This window comes from Trichoplax adhaerens, genomic scaffold, assembly GCF_000150275.1.
Source record: "Trichoplax adhaerens TRIADscaffold_17 genomic scaffold, whole genome shotgun sequence".
Classification (NCBI taxonomy): Eukaryota; Metazoa; Placozoa; class Uniplacotomia; order Trichoplacea; family Trichoplacidae; genus Trichoplax; species Trichoplax adhaerens.
The window spans coordinates 209,301-227,336 of record NW_002060959.1 but is presented as its reverse complement, the minus strand read 5'-3'; the positions used below and the strand labels follow the sequence as shown (position 1 = coordinate 227,336).

At 30.5% G+C, this 18,036-nt stretch overlaps 2 protein-coding genes across 2 annotated transcripts; both read right to left on the bottom strand.

The window, feature by feature from the left end:
• Positions 1-6,520: 6,520 nt before the first annotated feature.
• TRIADDRAFT_60678 (uncharacterized protein) lies at positions 6,521-8,324 on the bottom strand (the record flags this gene model as incomplete). Its single annotated transcript, XM_002116634.1, has 2 exons — positions 6,521-7,253; positions 8,200-8,324. The coding sequence occupies 2 exons, from the start codon at positions 8,322-8,324 to the stop codon at positions 6,521-6,523; spliced, it is 858 nt and encodes a 285-aa protein (XP_002116670.1).
• Positions 8,325-9,239: 915 nt separating this feature from the next.
• Positions 9,240-15,029, bottom strand: TRIADDRAFT_60677 (uncharacterized protein; the record flags this gene model as incomplete). Its single annotated transcript, XM_002116633.1, has 5 exons — positions 9,240-9,275; positions 10,243-13,316; positions 14,102-14,188; positions 14,388-14,477; positions 14,738-15,029. The coding sequence occupies 5 exons, from the start codon at positions 15,027-15,029 to the stop codon at positions 9,240-9,242; spliced, it is 3,579 nt and encodes a 1,192-aa protein (XP_002116669.1).
• Positions 15,030-18,036: the final 3,007 nt, after the last annotated feature.

The window sequence follows — 18,036 nt, the reverse complement described above, 5'->3', positions numbered from 1 at the left end:
TTTTAATTTTAAAATCGGTTTAACTTTATTTACTAACATACCATCATACAATACTTTATCCTATCAATATTCGTAAATATTCCGCTTTCTTTTGTGTCATAACTACGATATTCTCGGAATTGTATAGCTTTTAAATACTAAATTTGTTCCATCAATTATTATATCCATTTCATCTTGAGAGATATATAATTTGTTACTATATTCTATAGTCTATAGTATAAATTTATAAATTATTCAGATTTTATCAATGAAATTTATCTGTCATTTCCTCCGATATTAAAGTTATTAATAGCCACTAAGTTCCGAATTCGAGAGTTACGCGAGAAGTAAGATTATTATTAATGCCTGCTTCTGTAGTTACAGAAATACAGAACCATGAAAGATATGATAAGCTTAGATTAAATCGATCTTACGTTGTATGGATTTAAGAATGATCATTAAGTACCTTTCGTAATTATTGTAGTAATCTGGTATCTAAATCAGATTTAATGCGTAAATTATAGCAATTGAATTTATACCACAATTTTGCCTATGATCGTAGTATGAGTTATCTTTTGCTAAGCCGCTATAATTATTTATTTTAGCTTAGGCTCATATTGGGTAGGAAAGTAGTATGAAATAACAATCAATTAATTGACCATCAGCAAACACCCGTATAGGAAAAAATGCTGTTATATAGCCAATTATACTCGTATAATCATTATTAGATCATAATTATATTTGTTTACTATTATGGCGAGTACTTCGGCTTCGTACTAACAAACTCGATATGAACTGTACTTGTCATCATTAATAGTTGCATTTGAAATAGAGTCTAGGTATGGTTATTGTTCCTACTACTGGAGAAAGTATAGTTAAAATGTTTGTAATTGAATTATTACGACAGATAGCTTTAGTATAGGCGTGATAAATCAATATTAGGACTCGTCTACGTATATCGTCAGCGATGTACGAATAAATTTTTGAGTAGTATCTTAGAGGATACATACAAGCAGTAAATAAGTATGATATCTAACCATGTATTGAAGCTGTCTGACTTTGAGAATCTTTAATTCAAGATTAGAACAATTTATTATAAATACGTAATGAAAATGTATTTGAAATAACGTAAAATTGAAGATAACTTGTATTATCGGAGATGCGTGCTTTCGATTCATCAAATAGATGAATAGAGGAGCAATAAAGGTTATCCGTCAATATGAATCTAAATCTATGAATCAGTTTCTCCAACTGTTAAATTTTATTGGTAGTGCTTTGGCTACATGTCTATCTAGTATAGTATATAGCATTAATGATTGCTGAAATAATTTCTGCCTAAAATCATTGGCAAAAGTTATTTCAGCAAGCATTGTCAATTTTGTTTTGAAAATATTAATATAAGTTTTAATGTTGGATTTATTTTACTCATCAATTGAGAAATTATTTAAAAATATTGACATTGCGTGAAATATTTATTACTAACCAATTAGAATTCTCCTTTCAAATATGAAATAGCAATTTCAGTAAACATCATTTATGGTTGGCAAAAAAATTAATATGGGAATGATTTTCATAGTTACTTACTAATATTACGCATATGTCTATTTTTTTATTATATAACGCATGGTACTTACTTAGATAGCTGCGCTCAAATACGGATATAAGTTAAATTATATCTTTTTCCCTGATAATTGTTCTACTGATCATAATCACTATTACAATGAATTCAACAGTTTTATTTAATATCAACTAGTCTATAATCTATCGTTTAAAGCCAACGATAAAAGCTATTCTTGAACTTGATTACCTAGTGGAAGACCTTGCAACTTTTTCAATCTATATGGTTTGATCGCATTTAATAATAAATTAACGTTTTATCAAATTGTGAATCTTGAGATATTAAATAGACAATTAGTAATAGCTTTCGCGAATCGATATGATTATATGATAGGATTAGGGTAATTTCTTTGTTAGTTCATTCTAGAGGTTCAATTTTATAAATAGTTTTGAAATCTAGATTTAAGATTGCAAGTTGCATTTCCGTTCAAATGGGGTTTTAATGCAACCATAGCGTGATTACTATTGAGAGAATATTGCGCTTAATTTAAGTATTTGAGCATTATCTATAAAAATTGGATTTTTAGCGACTTATTATTTTCTTTTTCAAGTATGCCAGGCTAGGTATTCTTATAATATAATAATAAGCTGCTTAAAAATATTGAGTTTTTTTATCCTTGAAGGAAATATTATTCGTGACAACATATTTAAGTACTATTTCCTTTTAATTTTTGATTGAAAATTTCAATACATCTAGTATTTAAGAAGAAAGGAGGAGAAAAAGTGCCATTGCTTTCCGGTGATCGACATTCATGATACAAAACAAAAAATTTTAACGCATTGTGATAATTCTTCATGTATAGTGAACGTAAAAATTACCGTCGATTAATTAAACATACGGATAACCAGTCTTGCATTTGCCTTTTAAATGCTTCCGGAGATCAACGAAAAGATGTCAAATAACATCTATTGTTAGCTTAGAAATTCTTTCTATGTTTGTTTGCTAAATTTTTAATGGAAATGTATTTTGCATTCAACGGCAATTAATGCTTGTTTGATAGGCAAATAGAAGCCTATATCGGTTTAAAAATAATTGAAAATTAACTTCTCTATTAATATCGCATTTATTTATTTAACAATTTTAAGATATTTCATTAGGGTAATATCTTAGATTTAGAAGCTATTGGGGAAAAAGAACTAAGTTGACTCTACTTAAAATGTATACTTTATTTACTGAATCTCGAGTATTCTAGAGGTCATTTTTTTTTTGCTTTAGCATTACCAGGATAGACTTATAAGAATACCAACCAATTTGGTAATCTATAAAATTTAACAAAGAACATTTTACGGCGTGCATGCTGTAAAATTGTATGATGATAATCAATTAGTCACATACAGTGTTCCTGATAAGCTGTGGATATTAGTATTATTGCTTGAAAAGAAGATTTCAATTTACTTTGATTCAATCTTTTGGAGGATAATATCAATATAATTGATGATATAGGTAGATTAATCGTGAGTAAAACTTCTACTTTGCTTTTATAAGTCTTTCTATGCTCAGAGAACATAATCAGTTCGGGATCGAGGTACTTTTATCTGATAAAGTAATTTGAATCATTAAACTCAATTAATTCCCATATATTGTTGTAAACCAGCTGAAAAAATCATTTACAGTAAATATGCTGTTTTTACGCCTTCAATCGATTAATGAAATAGATCAGGTGATCGTCAAAAATTTATACTGAGTGTTTTATTTGCTATCTATAATGCGAAGTTTTCCAAGTCTGCAGTAGTGGTACACAGTAAAATGGACTTAAGCATCTTCTTAAGCAAATAAATGATATTATATTACTAACGATTTATTCGATATTAACTTCTGGGATGGATTGCGATTAAATGAATGAGAATGTATCATTATTTCAGTACGATAAGTTTAATATCACATTTGAAGATGAATATTTACAGAATTAGGCTTGCTGTTACAGTGTTAAATACTATATTACAGTAAAAATAACTATGTTAGGATAATTCTGTTAGACTATCCTTATTTAGTTAACTTCTAATTCGGATATACTGTGTTTTAACATAGCACTGACTTTTTATGACAGTGACACTTATACATATACTGAAATTAATAGTTATAATAGGGAATGCAAATCATCTGCTTACAGTTCGAATCATTGTGATTGTAATTTACTTATGGTAGACTGTAAATTATCATGGAAATGTTCCGTGATAGGACATATCCTAATCTGACTATTCTGTATTAGTCATTACATGTCTATGTTCGTAAATACTGTTGTCTGCATTAAGGGAGCAGTAGCTAAAATTAATATCTAATTCAGTATATGATTCTAATGTTAATTGTATTAACTATGACTCATGAACTATTGAGGAATAGTATATAAATGCAGTATATCGTGAAATAAAGAAGAATTTCTCCAACTTAGTGTTTAACGTAAAATACGAGGCGTTTAAGTCTTTGTGTAGTCTGCTAGTAGAGCAAAAGTGTTTGTGATAGTGCAGATATCGTTCCTTGATACGTGGTTCAAGGAATTGACTTATTGATCGTATATTGCGTTATCTTGTTGCAAAGCTGTTTTGTGATACTTGCCTATTCAAGATAATAAACATTTATAATAGGACTGGAAATTGTTTAACTATTATTTATATCGAAGTTTAATTATTCCTTTCTAGAGAAAAACTATTTACCAAGCTTAATACGGTATAATGGCAGATGAATGTAAAATCTTTCTTATTTGCGGTGAGTAGAGACATTTATTATCTATATAGTATCATGCTGCTTTAATATTTATTCACTATTGTGATAAGTAGTAAATTGAGATCGCATTTCATATATTCAACTGCAACTTTAGTATTTATAATAATAATAATTATAGCTAAAGGCAAAATTTATTAATGTTATGTGACGCAATCTTAATTATAATGATCTTATTCATATTTGAACTAGTGATTTTTGTGCTATTGTATATTAAAGAAATAATGATTTCAACCGATAGCATCAACTAAATATCTTAAATAATCGTTAGGCAGAGATATTTATTACTAGTAAAATGACGACTGCATCACAAGTTCAGATGGATTATATATATGGTAACCGGATGTATGCTCTTACACCAGTATTTATGCGTAAAAGCCTGTTGAATGACATATCCTAGAACTCATTTTCGTAACTGTGCAAGCTGTGGCATTGAATCTGAATTGCAATGCTTTTTTAGCTAGTTTAATACCGTAAAAATTTCATTGTTTATGTTATTATCTATTCTGGTACATAAGTGCAGCAAAATAAATAGAAATTTTTTTTAATAATTGGAGACAATTGCTAAGGAAATTTTACGAATCTCTCTTAAGAGTGAATGCGTGCATCCATATCAAAGGATCTAATTTATGATTAAAGAATAAGCATAAAGAAAAACTTTTAGTTTTTGTACTTAAGTAAACTAATTTGGATTTAAATGCGTACAGATTCAAAGGGCAACCTTTTTGGAAGTTAATGTTATACCCAAGATAGGAGTTCTTTAAGTAATATCGTTTGTATTTGCTAAGTCAATCCCATAGTCATGAGAATGTTTTTTTCATTGTGAGTTAAACTAAACATTACTATAATTCTATAGAGAAAAATTGGATTTTGCTGTTTTTTAACAAATATCCCTCATAACTGATGCTATCACTAAAACTTTTGTATTATCATCAGAGTATAGCAAGTTTTCAAATTTCCTATAAATACTAGCTATTAGCTGATATCAGAGCAATTAGATTTCAATATAAATTAGTAGTAGGACGAAGAGAGCATATAGTTGAAAAAGTTGTGTGAATTACATAATCTTATCATAGAATTTAAGCTTTGGATGTCCTATTCTCTAGCTTAGGTTATCCGAAGATTTATTTTACTGTAATGTTACGAAGTTTTCTCCTTTAAAATTATTGTTCCATTATTACATCATTAAAACGTTTGCAGAGTTGCAATTGTTTAACTTGAAAAATTGTCTTATTTTAGTAGCAGAAAAGGATTGATTGCCAAATTATTAGTTCTATTGTAAATTCCGAAAATATAATATATAATTACATACTCTTGTGATTGACCTTCATGATACCGTACCTTAAAATATGAAACGTGAAATTATCAAAGGACTGCATTTAAATTGCAATTAATCAGTGATAAAAAATCAATTCGCATTTGCCCTTGGTCTTTATAAATCACACATTTACAGAAGTGTGCTTAAAAGTAACTGTTTGCCACTGCCAATATAATATAGTGATTCAAATAGAAACACTTTTAACGAATAATAAGTAAGGTTTTATTGGATATTACTTTTTAAAATAGCGTAAAGAGTTATTAATTAAATATAGATTATAAGCCGATAGCTTGTTGTAGTATGATAAGTTCTCTTATAAATGGCTGCAAAATTGCCTGCTCGTTCTACACACGGAAGCATTATCGACAAAAACCTAGCTCCATTCATTATTTCTACTTGATAACTACGTTTTTACTGGCATTTTCTTTTTAACCAATTGGAAAACAGAAACGTAAATTTACTTGCTCTGGTTTTATTTTCATAACATACGCGTAGTATTGTCGATTTCATATTGCATTAATCAATTGCACAAATAATGTACTATTCTTTGCGTAATTAGCCTTCAAGTTCGGATTTAATAAATGTTGACAAGCTTTACCAGATGATTATTTCAATTACTATACGTCAGTATAAAACACTCTTGAAAGGAATATTAATACAATAATTTATAATATTAGTTACTTCATGTTTATTACGTTACCAGAAAAAAGCTTATTCGACAGTTAAAGTTTATAAACAAGATATCTTTCGGAATGTCCTTATTACGATATAAATAGTGCAAATAAGGCTTGAGTTAAATGATTTTCTCAGATGGGCAGTTTGAAATTTGTTACTACTGTAGTTTTGATATTATTAATTCATGCTTTATGGTAATTTCTTTCTAGTAATTACTGATACTTTTCCTGTTGCATTTCTAGTATGTTAGCTAGCACCCGTATCATTTCAAGTTGATTACTAATTAATGTCTTTGTTTGCCTTTGACTCTCCTCTATAACCTCCAGATATTTTTCTTGAGTGTGCCTTTGTTCTTTAAAGTTTTCCTGTATTTTCTCCATCAAGTTTTTATATAAGTCAGATAAAAGTGTCATCTCTTTCAGTTTTAGTTGTCGATCCCGATCACTTTTTTCTGTTATAAGGCAAATGCTGGTATCCATGATTGCGATTTTACTAGGAGATGCAGGCTCATCCCCATCATTTTCCAAACGGTCTCGGCTGTTAAATGTTTTACTAAGGTTCTCCATCAATGTGCGCTGTGATTTCTTTTGTTTATCCTGCAATGCTGCTCGTTGTTTCTTACGGTGTTGCCAGTCGTACTCCGCAAATCTGTCTATAGTTTCAGCTAGTAATCTCTCATCATCCATTTCTTCTAACCCAATTCCACCTGACCAGGTTTTATCCCTTTGCTTTTTGTGGTATTTATTTTTTAAGACATTATAATGGTCGCGAACACTCCTATGATCAACGCGGAATATTGTTGATTGGCATGCGTTTAAATTCTCAGCAATTTTTCGCCAGACAGCGCCTCTATCAACAGATTGAAAACGATGTATCCACGGTTTATTAGCAAAGATTTCACGTAGTAGATACGAATTATGAGTGCTTGACCAAACCATAGGTCCTCTAAAGTGGAAGATAATTTAAGTTATTGAAAACAAGGTTTTTTTTACATAGATTCAGTTTAGTTAATTGTGTTCATGACTTTATAGTAATGTTTGACTTACTAATGAATTATTACTCAAATTTGCATCAATATTGAGCTGGTTTATTAAGTTTTCACCAGATTTTAGGTGAAGAATTTAGGTATGAAATTTTTAAAAAGTTTAAGTTATTCAATTAACGCGTGCTGATCCGAAATTTATCTTTAAAATTGTGGATTATGATGGGGACAGAAGTAAATAATCACGGAAAGTAAACAGTCATGTTTCAAATCTAACTGCACGGCACAACGACAACTATAAAAAAAATGAACTTGAATCAAGCTAAAACTATATTGGTATTTTTTCACTCTTTGTTGGGATATCTTACTTTAATCCTAAAATATTATAGGCATATCTAGGTCTGATAACTGATCCTACACAGTAATTTGAAATAAAGATACTTCTATAAGGATGATTGACGATCATTTCCTTCAAATTTTACTTTTGTCATAAAAAGCTTACTAAAACTCTTCATGAATTGCTTAGGCAATCGACGAGCTATCTGAATAATTACCTAGATACAGAAAGCTTCATCTATTGATTATAATTTATTAATTTTGATTCTTAAAACTAATCTTAGCTTGAAATAGCTTTATATCGCATTGCTTCACTACTTAGTAACTTATTGCCAAGAAATAAGAGTAGTTAGTTGATTTTGATACCAGCAGATAGGCTGCTTTCTGTCGATGACTATAGAATTCGGAAATCGTATCATATTCAATCAAGGAAAAACTTGGCATTCTAAGACATAGAACGATTTAAGCAAGTACTTTTAATTTTAAAATAATTTAGTCCCTCTTAGAAATAAAGTATGGTACAAAAACCGTGAAGCAAGTTGAAAATTCATGAATTATCTTCTTATTGCATACGGCTTAGAGCTGCTATTTTCTGAAAGTACACTTGAACCACTTTCTTCTTCATCGGTAGTTGTTTCGCTTGCAGATGATTTCCTGTTTGGTAATGGAGCACCCGAGAGTCCACTGGCATTTGCCATGATTTAATTTTTTTTACTTCAATATAAGCAGGATACTGCAGTAATTAATTATATATAGAGAAAAATAATTAAGAGTGATACCTTTATATTTATTGGAATACGTGCAACGCTGCTAAAGAGTGTGTGTATATTAATACGCATTTAAAAAATTTTGCAAGTATCAAATTGGGCAGTATTCGGTATATAAAGGTGATCTTGAATTGAAGAGGCGATGATAAAAAATATCATAAATGTAGTATAAAGTAGGAAATAAGAATATATGGAGGGAATGCATGCTAACTAAACTATTCGATTAGGATGATACAAGATAGGATAATTTTTGATACAGTTTAATAATAATAAACGTATCTGACCAATCGAAAAGAAATACCGAAAAGGATGGAAGATCTTATCATCGTGTAAAAATTTTAACCTCTTGCAACCAGATAGGTAGATAAAAAGGTTTCAACTGGCATAATAAGGTACTAATATACGTTAGCCAAGTCGCTGTTAAAATTTCATTTTTCGATATATCGACAATACTTACTAGTATATCTATAGTATTTAGTTAAGGGAAAGGAAGAATTCAGAAGGCAAATGATTATACCTGCGAATTTAATGAACTATAAATCAGATCATTTTTGAGCCCATAGAGTATCATTTCAATCTATAATTTGATACTGTGAGTTTTAAAATCGATAATGAAAACGTTTCGCGATGTATGAGATTCTCTACGGTCAAAATCTGATAAAAAATTTATTATATAAAAAGTGATATGCCCAGGTTACACACCGACTCGATCTGCTATCTACCAGATGTCTTCTTTCGAATTAATTTTATTTTCCAGATTTTTAAGGTATGGAACAGCATAGATTCAAATACTGCAGTGAAATTCTTAATATCAGAAAGTTTATTTGATGTTTAAATATTATTCTGTCATCGCACGACCATGCCATAAATTAATATAGCGGCCTATGCGATAATTATAAGTCATTTGGTATGACCATAAATTTGTAATTATCATTAATTTGTAGATACTATGCACTGGTAAGCATATATAAAGACAGAATATTTACCCAGGCCAACTTAAAATAGGTAAGCAATACACTAAGCAACCTTACAGGCAAAACTATAAATCAGCTTCTATCATAATAGGCTGTGAGGTTGATAGATAAAGAATGTCCAAGACTTTAGAAAATTATGATTTATTGAACAAAACCTCGTTTACAAAGATACTACGTAATCGATAAGCTAAGGACCTCTAACGAAAAAGAACTATTTTACTAAACTACCCGCTTATACATATTTCCGCGTTAAGAATCTTAGCACCTTACTGACTACACACTTCAGTATTAGAATCTTAAATACAGGATAGTTTACATCTTTCATGTGAAGCTCTAGGCTGAGCACTGTAGCACTACTCTTCAAAAGGATGCAGTTACTAAGCTAGCTATATTTAAAACTTAAGCATCTAACAGAATATCTATCACACCTTAAATACTATAACTACAGTAGACATTACTAAATATATCATCAACTTAGAATAAAATATTACACCGTCTTACATAGGCCTATGGATATTCATACAAAAAATGAATATAATAAGTATTGCAATATTTGGCTTAGCTTGAGCCACTAATTTTATATATTAGGAAGTAGAGCTACATGTTAGAAAAACAGATGGTAATTCATTTCTTGTCTTCCTTGTGCAAATTAAGTCTATTCCCCATTGTCTCATTATAGATAATAGAGGATTTAGTAATGTTCATAAGCTGGATATAATTTCTTATATACGTAAGCACTTTAATTGTGAGTAATTTAATTTCATTTCTAATGCTTTCTCGAAATATCTTAAACTGCTTGCATAGTCTTGTAAACCGGAGTATGCGTGGCCTAAATTACTGTAATATAAACCTATACTTAAATGACAATTTCCTACCAAATCAGACTTGGTTTTAACTGCTAATTGCCAATTCTTAATTGCTATATCATAATTATTTTCATAGTAGTGTAATAGTCCAGTATGGTTGTAGTATCGACAATGTACATCTTGAGGTATCGGATGAGAATCTAATATTTCTTTTGCTAGCGCTAGATATTGATGCAAATTTTGATAATTTTTCTTATTTTCACTTATTGTTGACGCGAGCGCTATGTATACTTCAGCTAAATCAATTGGGTTAGATGGGTATTTTAATAATAAATCTAAAGCTATTGATAAACGTTGCCTCGCTGTAGTATTTCTTATTGGAAATACATCGATTTTACCGGAACAAAAATAAATTAAGGCTTTATCGTGATAATAGTCAACGAGATACGGATCAGAGTTTTCTTTGCTTATTTTTTCATTAATTTGAACTTCCTTAGTATCCATTAGCTGCATTGCTTCTTCTACATACACTTTAGCTTTACGATAATTTTTAGTACTCACATGGAAATAACATAGATGTCTCAGTATTTTGATTCTCATTGGAAAAAATGAATCCCTATGAGCTGCATGCTGATAGCATAGTTCTGCATGAGTAATGACATCTGCACCTGAATACCATCCATCCATACCACGATTTACTACTGTCAAGCGATGATCTAAGTAGTTGAATAAATGTTGTAAGATAGTAACATCAAGATTATATTGTTGATTATTGTGTCTGATAACACACTGTAAGAGTCGATGTAAAGAGTAAGTATCATTGTGACCATTAATTAGAGAATAATTAATTAACAATATTAAAGAAGAATCAATGTTTTGCATTTCTTTCTTGTAATCATCCGTATCTTCAGCGAAAGTTTGTAGAATTTCTCTTAAAAGCGCTAAATGGATATCATTAGGGGACAAATAAGCCATAATTTGCATTAAGAGTAGAGCAGTTTTATCTTCGCGTTTAATAATATCCATGTGCATACTCCAAGTTGTAGAAACAGATCGTCTATGCATATAAACAGTCATTTGCTCCTGATTTTCTTGATAATTAATAGCTAACTGGTGTTGACTACCATTATTCATAAATTGTTTCTGGCTGTATTGGGTATAATCGTTTAGTGCTGAGGCTGACACTTGCAGAGCTGCAATTTTTTGAGTGACCAACTTTTTAACGAATTTATCAATAACAATTCTGTTTTGCTTCATGTAATTGGCTGCTTGAGATAAGGCTAACGGTAAATCACCTAATTCATCAGCTAATGCATTTAAGCCTGCATTATTTGTCAAATCTTGGATCTTTGACGATAATGCCGATGTCAGATATTCAATAGATAATGCGCGATCGAATAAAGAAACATCAATTTGATGTTGCCAACTAAGATTACGGGAAGTAACTATAATATGGCCATTACCATAGAGTGGAAAATATTCGGATACCAGTTCTTTATTTTCAGCATTATCAAATACTAGTAAATACTTCAGATTGTGGAAGGTCTCCAGAATTTTTATAGCATTAGATACTACACTTTCAATTTCTTGGGTAGAAGCATTAATTTTTAGTATAGCACTCCGACAACTACTAGACTTGATTGGTGAATCAGCTTGAAATTTAGCTAATATAGATGTTAGAGTATGTAATGCCGGACATGTACTACTGGTATGAGACAAATGTTGAGACATTTGTATTGCTAATGAAACTAGTCCGTATTGTAGAGAAACTAATGTTTCCGCACGTATCCATGCAATAACATCGTAGCTTCGTGATTTAATATGATTATGTGCGTATTGCAAAGCTAATGTACTTTTACCTGCTCCTCCAAATCCGACTAAGCTGACCATTGAAACTGAGCAATTGTTGTTAACGTCGAGATTCTGTTTCATCAATTGAAGTAAATCTTGTCGTCCAACAAATTCCATATTTGGAGACGGCAATAACACCACCAGAGGTGGTTGCACATTGGAAGAGTGGTTAACACTCATTTCGGTTGTTAGAAGATGCTTCTGCAGATGGCTAGTGACAATTTTTTCGCTAGCATTCAATACCGATGGAATATTACCCATATTTGCCAGCGCTGTAAAATAAAGGCCAGATAACTCCATGATGTGATTTGCCGATGTCGTCGTGACTGTGCTGCTGTAACTAAGATCCTTCAGCATGTCGTCAATATAAGGCATACAAATATTTATAGACCGAATGTGACGTAAATCAGAGGCTATGCAATCGTACAATGATGGCAGTAATGTAGTTTTGGATTCTAAAATATCAATCCCATCAATGATATATTTAGCTAGTAGTATTTGGATACAATTACTGTTGATATCTTCATCGATGAGCTGAAAAAAATAATCCTGCATCCCATATTCGTGATCTGCTGATTGTATTTTTTCATCCACAACGGTAATAGATAAGTAACATTGCTTCTGAATTGAAGAATTTTTGCTACTTTTGATCATAGTGGATAATGTATCAATGATCAAATAAGTCAGTTCAGCGTAATGTTCCTTCTGTTCATCGAGTTGTTCATATAATGTCCACATCTGATATTGTATCTTTGAAGTCTTTCGGTCCATTTGAGATGGTTTATTTGGATTTTGAGGACAATAAAACGAAATAAACGGCTCAAATTCGGTTTGATAAAGCTTTTCATTGCTTATGTTACGGAGTTGGTAGTCGATGATGTTTAACTCAGTAATCAGTAATTCAAGGGGTAAGATTTTCTGTGGAATGCTACGAAAATGACGAATTGATTGCGATCGAATTAATACCGTATGTATATACAATGACAGTCTGTGGAAATTGATTCTATTAGTTTTTAAATTTGAATATGATTTGAATATTAAAATTCGAGCGGTTCTAGCTAATGGATAGAGCCATTTGGTATCTAGTATTTTTTGGAAGTCACAAAGGTTCACAATAAAATAGAGTATGGACTCTATTTCATGATCTTGAAAAGGGGTCAAAGAGTAAAGATCGTTGATACATTTCCAATATTCTTGATTTTGAATAATCTCACCATTAAGATTGTGATGTAATCGACGGACAATTTTAGACAGTAAAGAATTTGTAGTAAGAATAGAAGCTGCTTTAGCATCTACGTAATAAAATTAATATGTTATAATTTAATAAAGTTTGTTCATCACTATGTTATAGTTACGATTGTAACAAGCTAGAGTGGAAATAACTTTAAGCCAATAAAATACTAATATTCATATTAATATTTGATTTACTAGCAGATTCATTCCAATTAAGTAGTTGATTTTAATTTACTGGTTGGTAATAATGTAACAGATATCTATTGTGGCAATTTACTAAAACTAGTTAAATTCGAGCTGAATTCTGTTCTAGCAACCTCCCTTTGAGATTATAAGGAATTAAAAATTATTCGTTGTATTGCACTAAATGGATTGCTTATATTATACTGTCACACATCACTAGTGATAAAGTAGTCTACACACACCAATCCTTACGGAGAACGCCACTTACTGACTTAAAGAGGTGAGATTAGCTATATCACCAAATAATTCAGTTCCAATGACCGAATACTATAGTATAATTATGGCGTCACGGATAGTGTAGATGAGGTAGTCAGAGGTTTTCTACTATTTATTACAGAAGAAATCTTGGCACCCAAGATAATAGTCTTTACAATTCAATAGCAATTGATAAACTAGTTGACTATCTAATCGACTAACTAACTAAAAAGGGGTCTTCAGGCACCAGCCTTTTATAGTCTCGTCAGAAACTCTTAGCGCACATAAAATAAAACTATCCTTCTAAAGAATAATTTGGACGAGCTTACGCATCGTAACATATACTCATAGATAATGTTAAGCTCTACTGTATTTTGTGAATTGTACCATTAGCGTAATTTCTTACCGAGGGCTAGGTACTCATTATCAGTTAGAGTGTTTGCGACGGTTTCAATGGTGACGCTTACGTTCTTTCCATACTTGTCAATGTCTTCTGTTTAATATAGATTCCAAATGAAGAAATATCATTTATATCGTTTCTTTACTTTTTAGAAAGCTTAGCAGTAAATCGCTTGCTCTTATAGGTTAAACAGATAATGTAATTAAGTTTAAAATTTAATTATTGATTACTAATAGCCATCATTTAACATAGAATTGTGGTCGATTATCTATTTATATAATATCGTACTCACCGGCTTGAATAGTATCCGATTTTGGGGATACTGGATCTTCTATGTTATTGACACTTTTCCTTTGAGATTTCTCTTCAATTAAATATAGGCCTAATAATTAAGTTTTCTATAAACTATATCTGCAATTCTACGATTATATGGATCTGATCTACGATAGTCTGTAAAGGCTCGTTATTTTATTAGCGCAATAATATCTTCTGCAAATTAATCTATTCTAGTAATTACAGATATCAATTACTTGTAGATTTTAAAGTAAAGATTAAAAATGATAAGATTTTGCCTAACTATAAATAGTATTATAGCTCGAGTTTATAAAACAAGAAACATGGTAGCTGCGATATAATTATTACCTTTAGCGTCTCTTTCTAACTGAAATCCAAACAATTGCACACTTTTAATATTGTGCTGCTTTAAGATATCACATAGTATATAAAACTCTTGATCTCTGAATTTATCAAAGATGATCCCAAGAAAATAATCATTCATTTCATCTAGCACAGATAATTCCTTGATTCGGTTTATATCACCATATCCTAAAACTCCGTGTATTTTGAGAGCAATTAAAATGTCTGAAATAGGAATGGTGGCTTTAAACTCCTGAGCGTAATGGCGTAAGATTTCAACGATTGAATCACTTAGCATGATGATTCAAGTAAGTACCAAATAAGCCAAAGTATGATTCACGGGGCAAGAGCTAAAATAAGTTAGCAAGTTATAGCTTGAAAATTATTGAAAGCCAGTAAAAAGTGTTCTATTGCGGTTTAGCTGTGCTAGAATTAATTCAAAATAGGACAATAAGAGATAAATTATGGGTAATTTGACGTAGCATTAGTACTTGCAATTCATTCGTAAATGTTAGTTCTAACTATCACATAATCTCATTTATAAATTCTTAAAGTTAATAGATATTAAGATTGACATGAATTACCTGCTATACACATACTTATTCTTTATTTATAGAAAATATAGATAGAAGAATTGAGGTGAACAGTATTAGAACTTTAATTGCAAGCTATTGATAAGACTCTATTGCCAGCTCATTAGTGCAAATGGAATTACGATGCAAGTCTACTAATCTTATATTGGTAATTAAATTTTTTAGGTGCAGATAAAGACTAAATTGGAGAAAGACTCTTATATAGAAAGAAAGGCAATGAGATACAATTAAATTGATTTGCTCCATTTATTAGACAAGGTCATTAGCTAAGTAATTGTTGCTAACTATAGTAATGTCTTCATCTGATTTTATCATGTGGGTTATATTGAAGTAGCCGTTTTTGTATTTTCTGCATGGCGCTATTTTAATATTATAATCAATTTTTTCTCGGCTTAAATACTGTAGTATTTGCTGTGCTACAATTAAATATAGCAGGATATCTCCCCATTTTTTGTTTAAAAATCTTTATCCCACAAATGATCTTTTTTACTTTCTCCCTGAAGCAATGATAGATATAGATTTAGTATATGACTCATATCTTTGAATGAATAATTATTCCTACATTAACCTTCAAAATATCGTATTAAGGTAAATCAATAAATTTAATGTTGCATAATATATCGATTTTATTCTACAACAGCACTATGTACCGATATAAATATCAAAGGAAAGAATATAAATAGTTTATTTAAGCTCGGCATTTACATGAAATGAAGCTGATTTTGATAGCGAAAAATATGAATATAATTACCAAAATTGTTATAAATATACTGCAAATAAAATTTTTAAGAGAATATGATAATATTGTATCTTAAATATAAGATATCTGATACCTTTTGATATTGGGATTGTGGCTATCTACCTTCAGCTTAGCATCCAGTTTAAATCATTAGTACGAAATAGATGGCTAATCTGCGAAAAGCCCACTATCATCTAAAAATTTAACGAAAATAGTTTCGATAATCGTTACATAATTTACGTGCAGTATTTATAATATAATTAATTAATTATCATTATTTAGCTGGCTGATTGACATCTTAGCCACGCCCATTGGCTATTCTGTACCAGATCTCTTGTACATTTTGCTGATTCCTAGAGATCTTTGAATGTATCCGAAAGTGCGTTATTTTACATTGTTAATAGATCAATAAACTATAATCAGTCGAGCAGGCCGACAGACAGTCTTTTCAATAAGTTATTCACTAAATTGGGGAAACTATTCATGACGATGAGAGCGCATCTATTTGGTTAGATGCAGTATAAAGCATATTTCGGACTGAAATTTTCGTCATTTCTTACATGTATTCAGATCATTTAATACAGAATTTATGAGATACAAAGTGGGAGGAAACTGCTGTATTCAATGTGGTTTGGTGCTAGTTTGCATTTGCTGGTTTAATTAAATCAGCGTAAATACGCTGTTAATATTAATATGTTATAAGAGTTGCGAGATTTATGGGTTATGGTAGTTAAGTTCTATCCAGAGAATAAGTCCTTGCATCTGTATGAACAGTGTAAAGTCATAGAGCTAAATAAAGGTATTGATATTGTTCTTTTAGAAGGAGTTTCAATTATGCTGTAGTAGAGTACACTATCCTAATTCATAATTTGGTTCAATAAAGACTTTAACTATAAACGTTATCATTTATCTCTTACTTATAGTAAATACTATAATAAGTTAATTTATTCTAATGCAGGTCTGGAGGATTAAACAAAGATCAACACGGAGTAGATAGTAAACTTTTGATTGATTCACAAAGGCTGCTTCGTGGTAGTATTTAGAAAAAATGAGTTTCCCATCTCCGTATTTAGCCGTCAATTGGCTGTTTTGGTTAGCTTTCAAATGTCATATTGGAATTACTGTTCATAAATTGGCTGTAGTGTAAACTGACGGACGTAAGTACATTACAGTAATCAACTTATATACTTGATATCTCAGATTTGTATAGCAAATCTGATGCTAACAAATGATATCGCTGTAGGTGTTCCAGTGCATAACTTGAAGTATTGGGTACCGTACAAACTTCTGTCACTTTGATGAACATTTGGACTCGTAAAACATAGCTGAAAGATTTCAAACTCAGTAAATTTTCTCCTCCATTAGCTTATTTACAAGCTTGATATAAATTTAAATGAGATAGGTGATATTTCAGCAGCAAACAAATGAATATTGGTATACTTTCGGTTTTCTTTCCATCTAATTCTGAATAATTACTAGAATTACTAAATGCAATTATGCAATTCTTAAATATTTATTCTGCTCGACTAACCTAATTAATTTTTGCGTCATTATTTATACACTGTTAGGCACATTTTATGATGGTAATAATACCTAGCTGAACTATAAAACCTTCTCATTAAGTAAATAAAAAATTTTACCTTGATTTTAACAAGGGCATGCAGTAATTAAGTTGATGAATTTGAAGGAAGGTTGTAATGATTGCAGCTAATTAAAGTAGTTGTGTTACAGAATACAGTGATAGTGTGTAGTGTAGAACAATATATCTTAATAAAGTAAAGGGTTAAGAACCTACATACTACAATAGATTTTAAATCGATTTTTGAGGCTAAGGATTATTTTGGCTAATTGAACATTGATCTAGATCATCCAATTTCAATTTAATAATTGTCCTTAGCAATTACCATTAATTTCTAAGATATCAAGAAGAGATTGATTATTATTTACCCGGTCGCTTGGCTTTACAGCTCGTG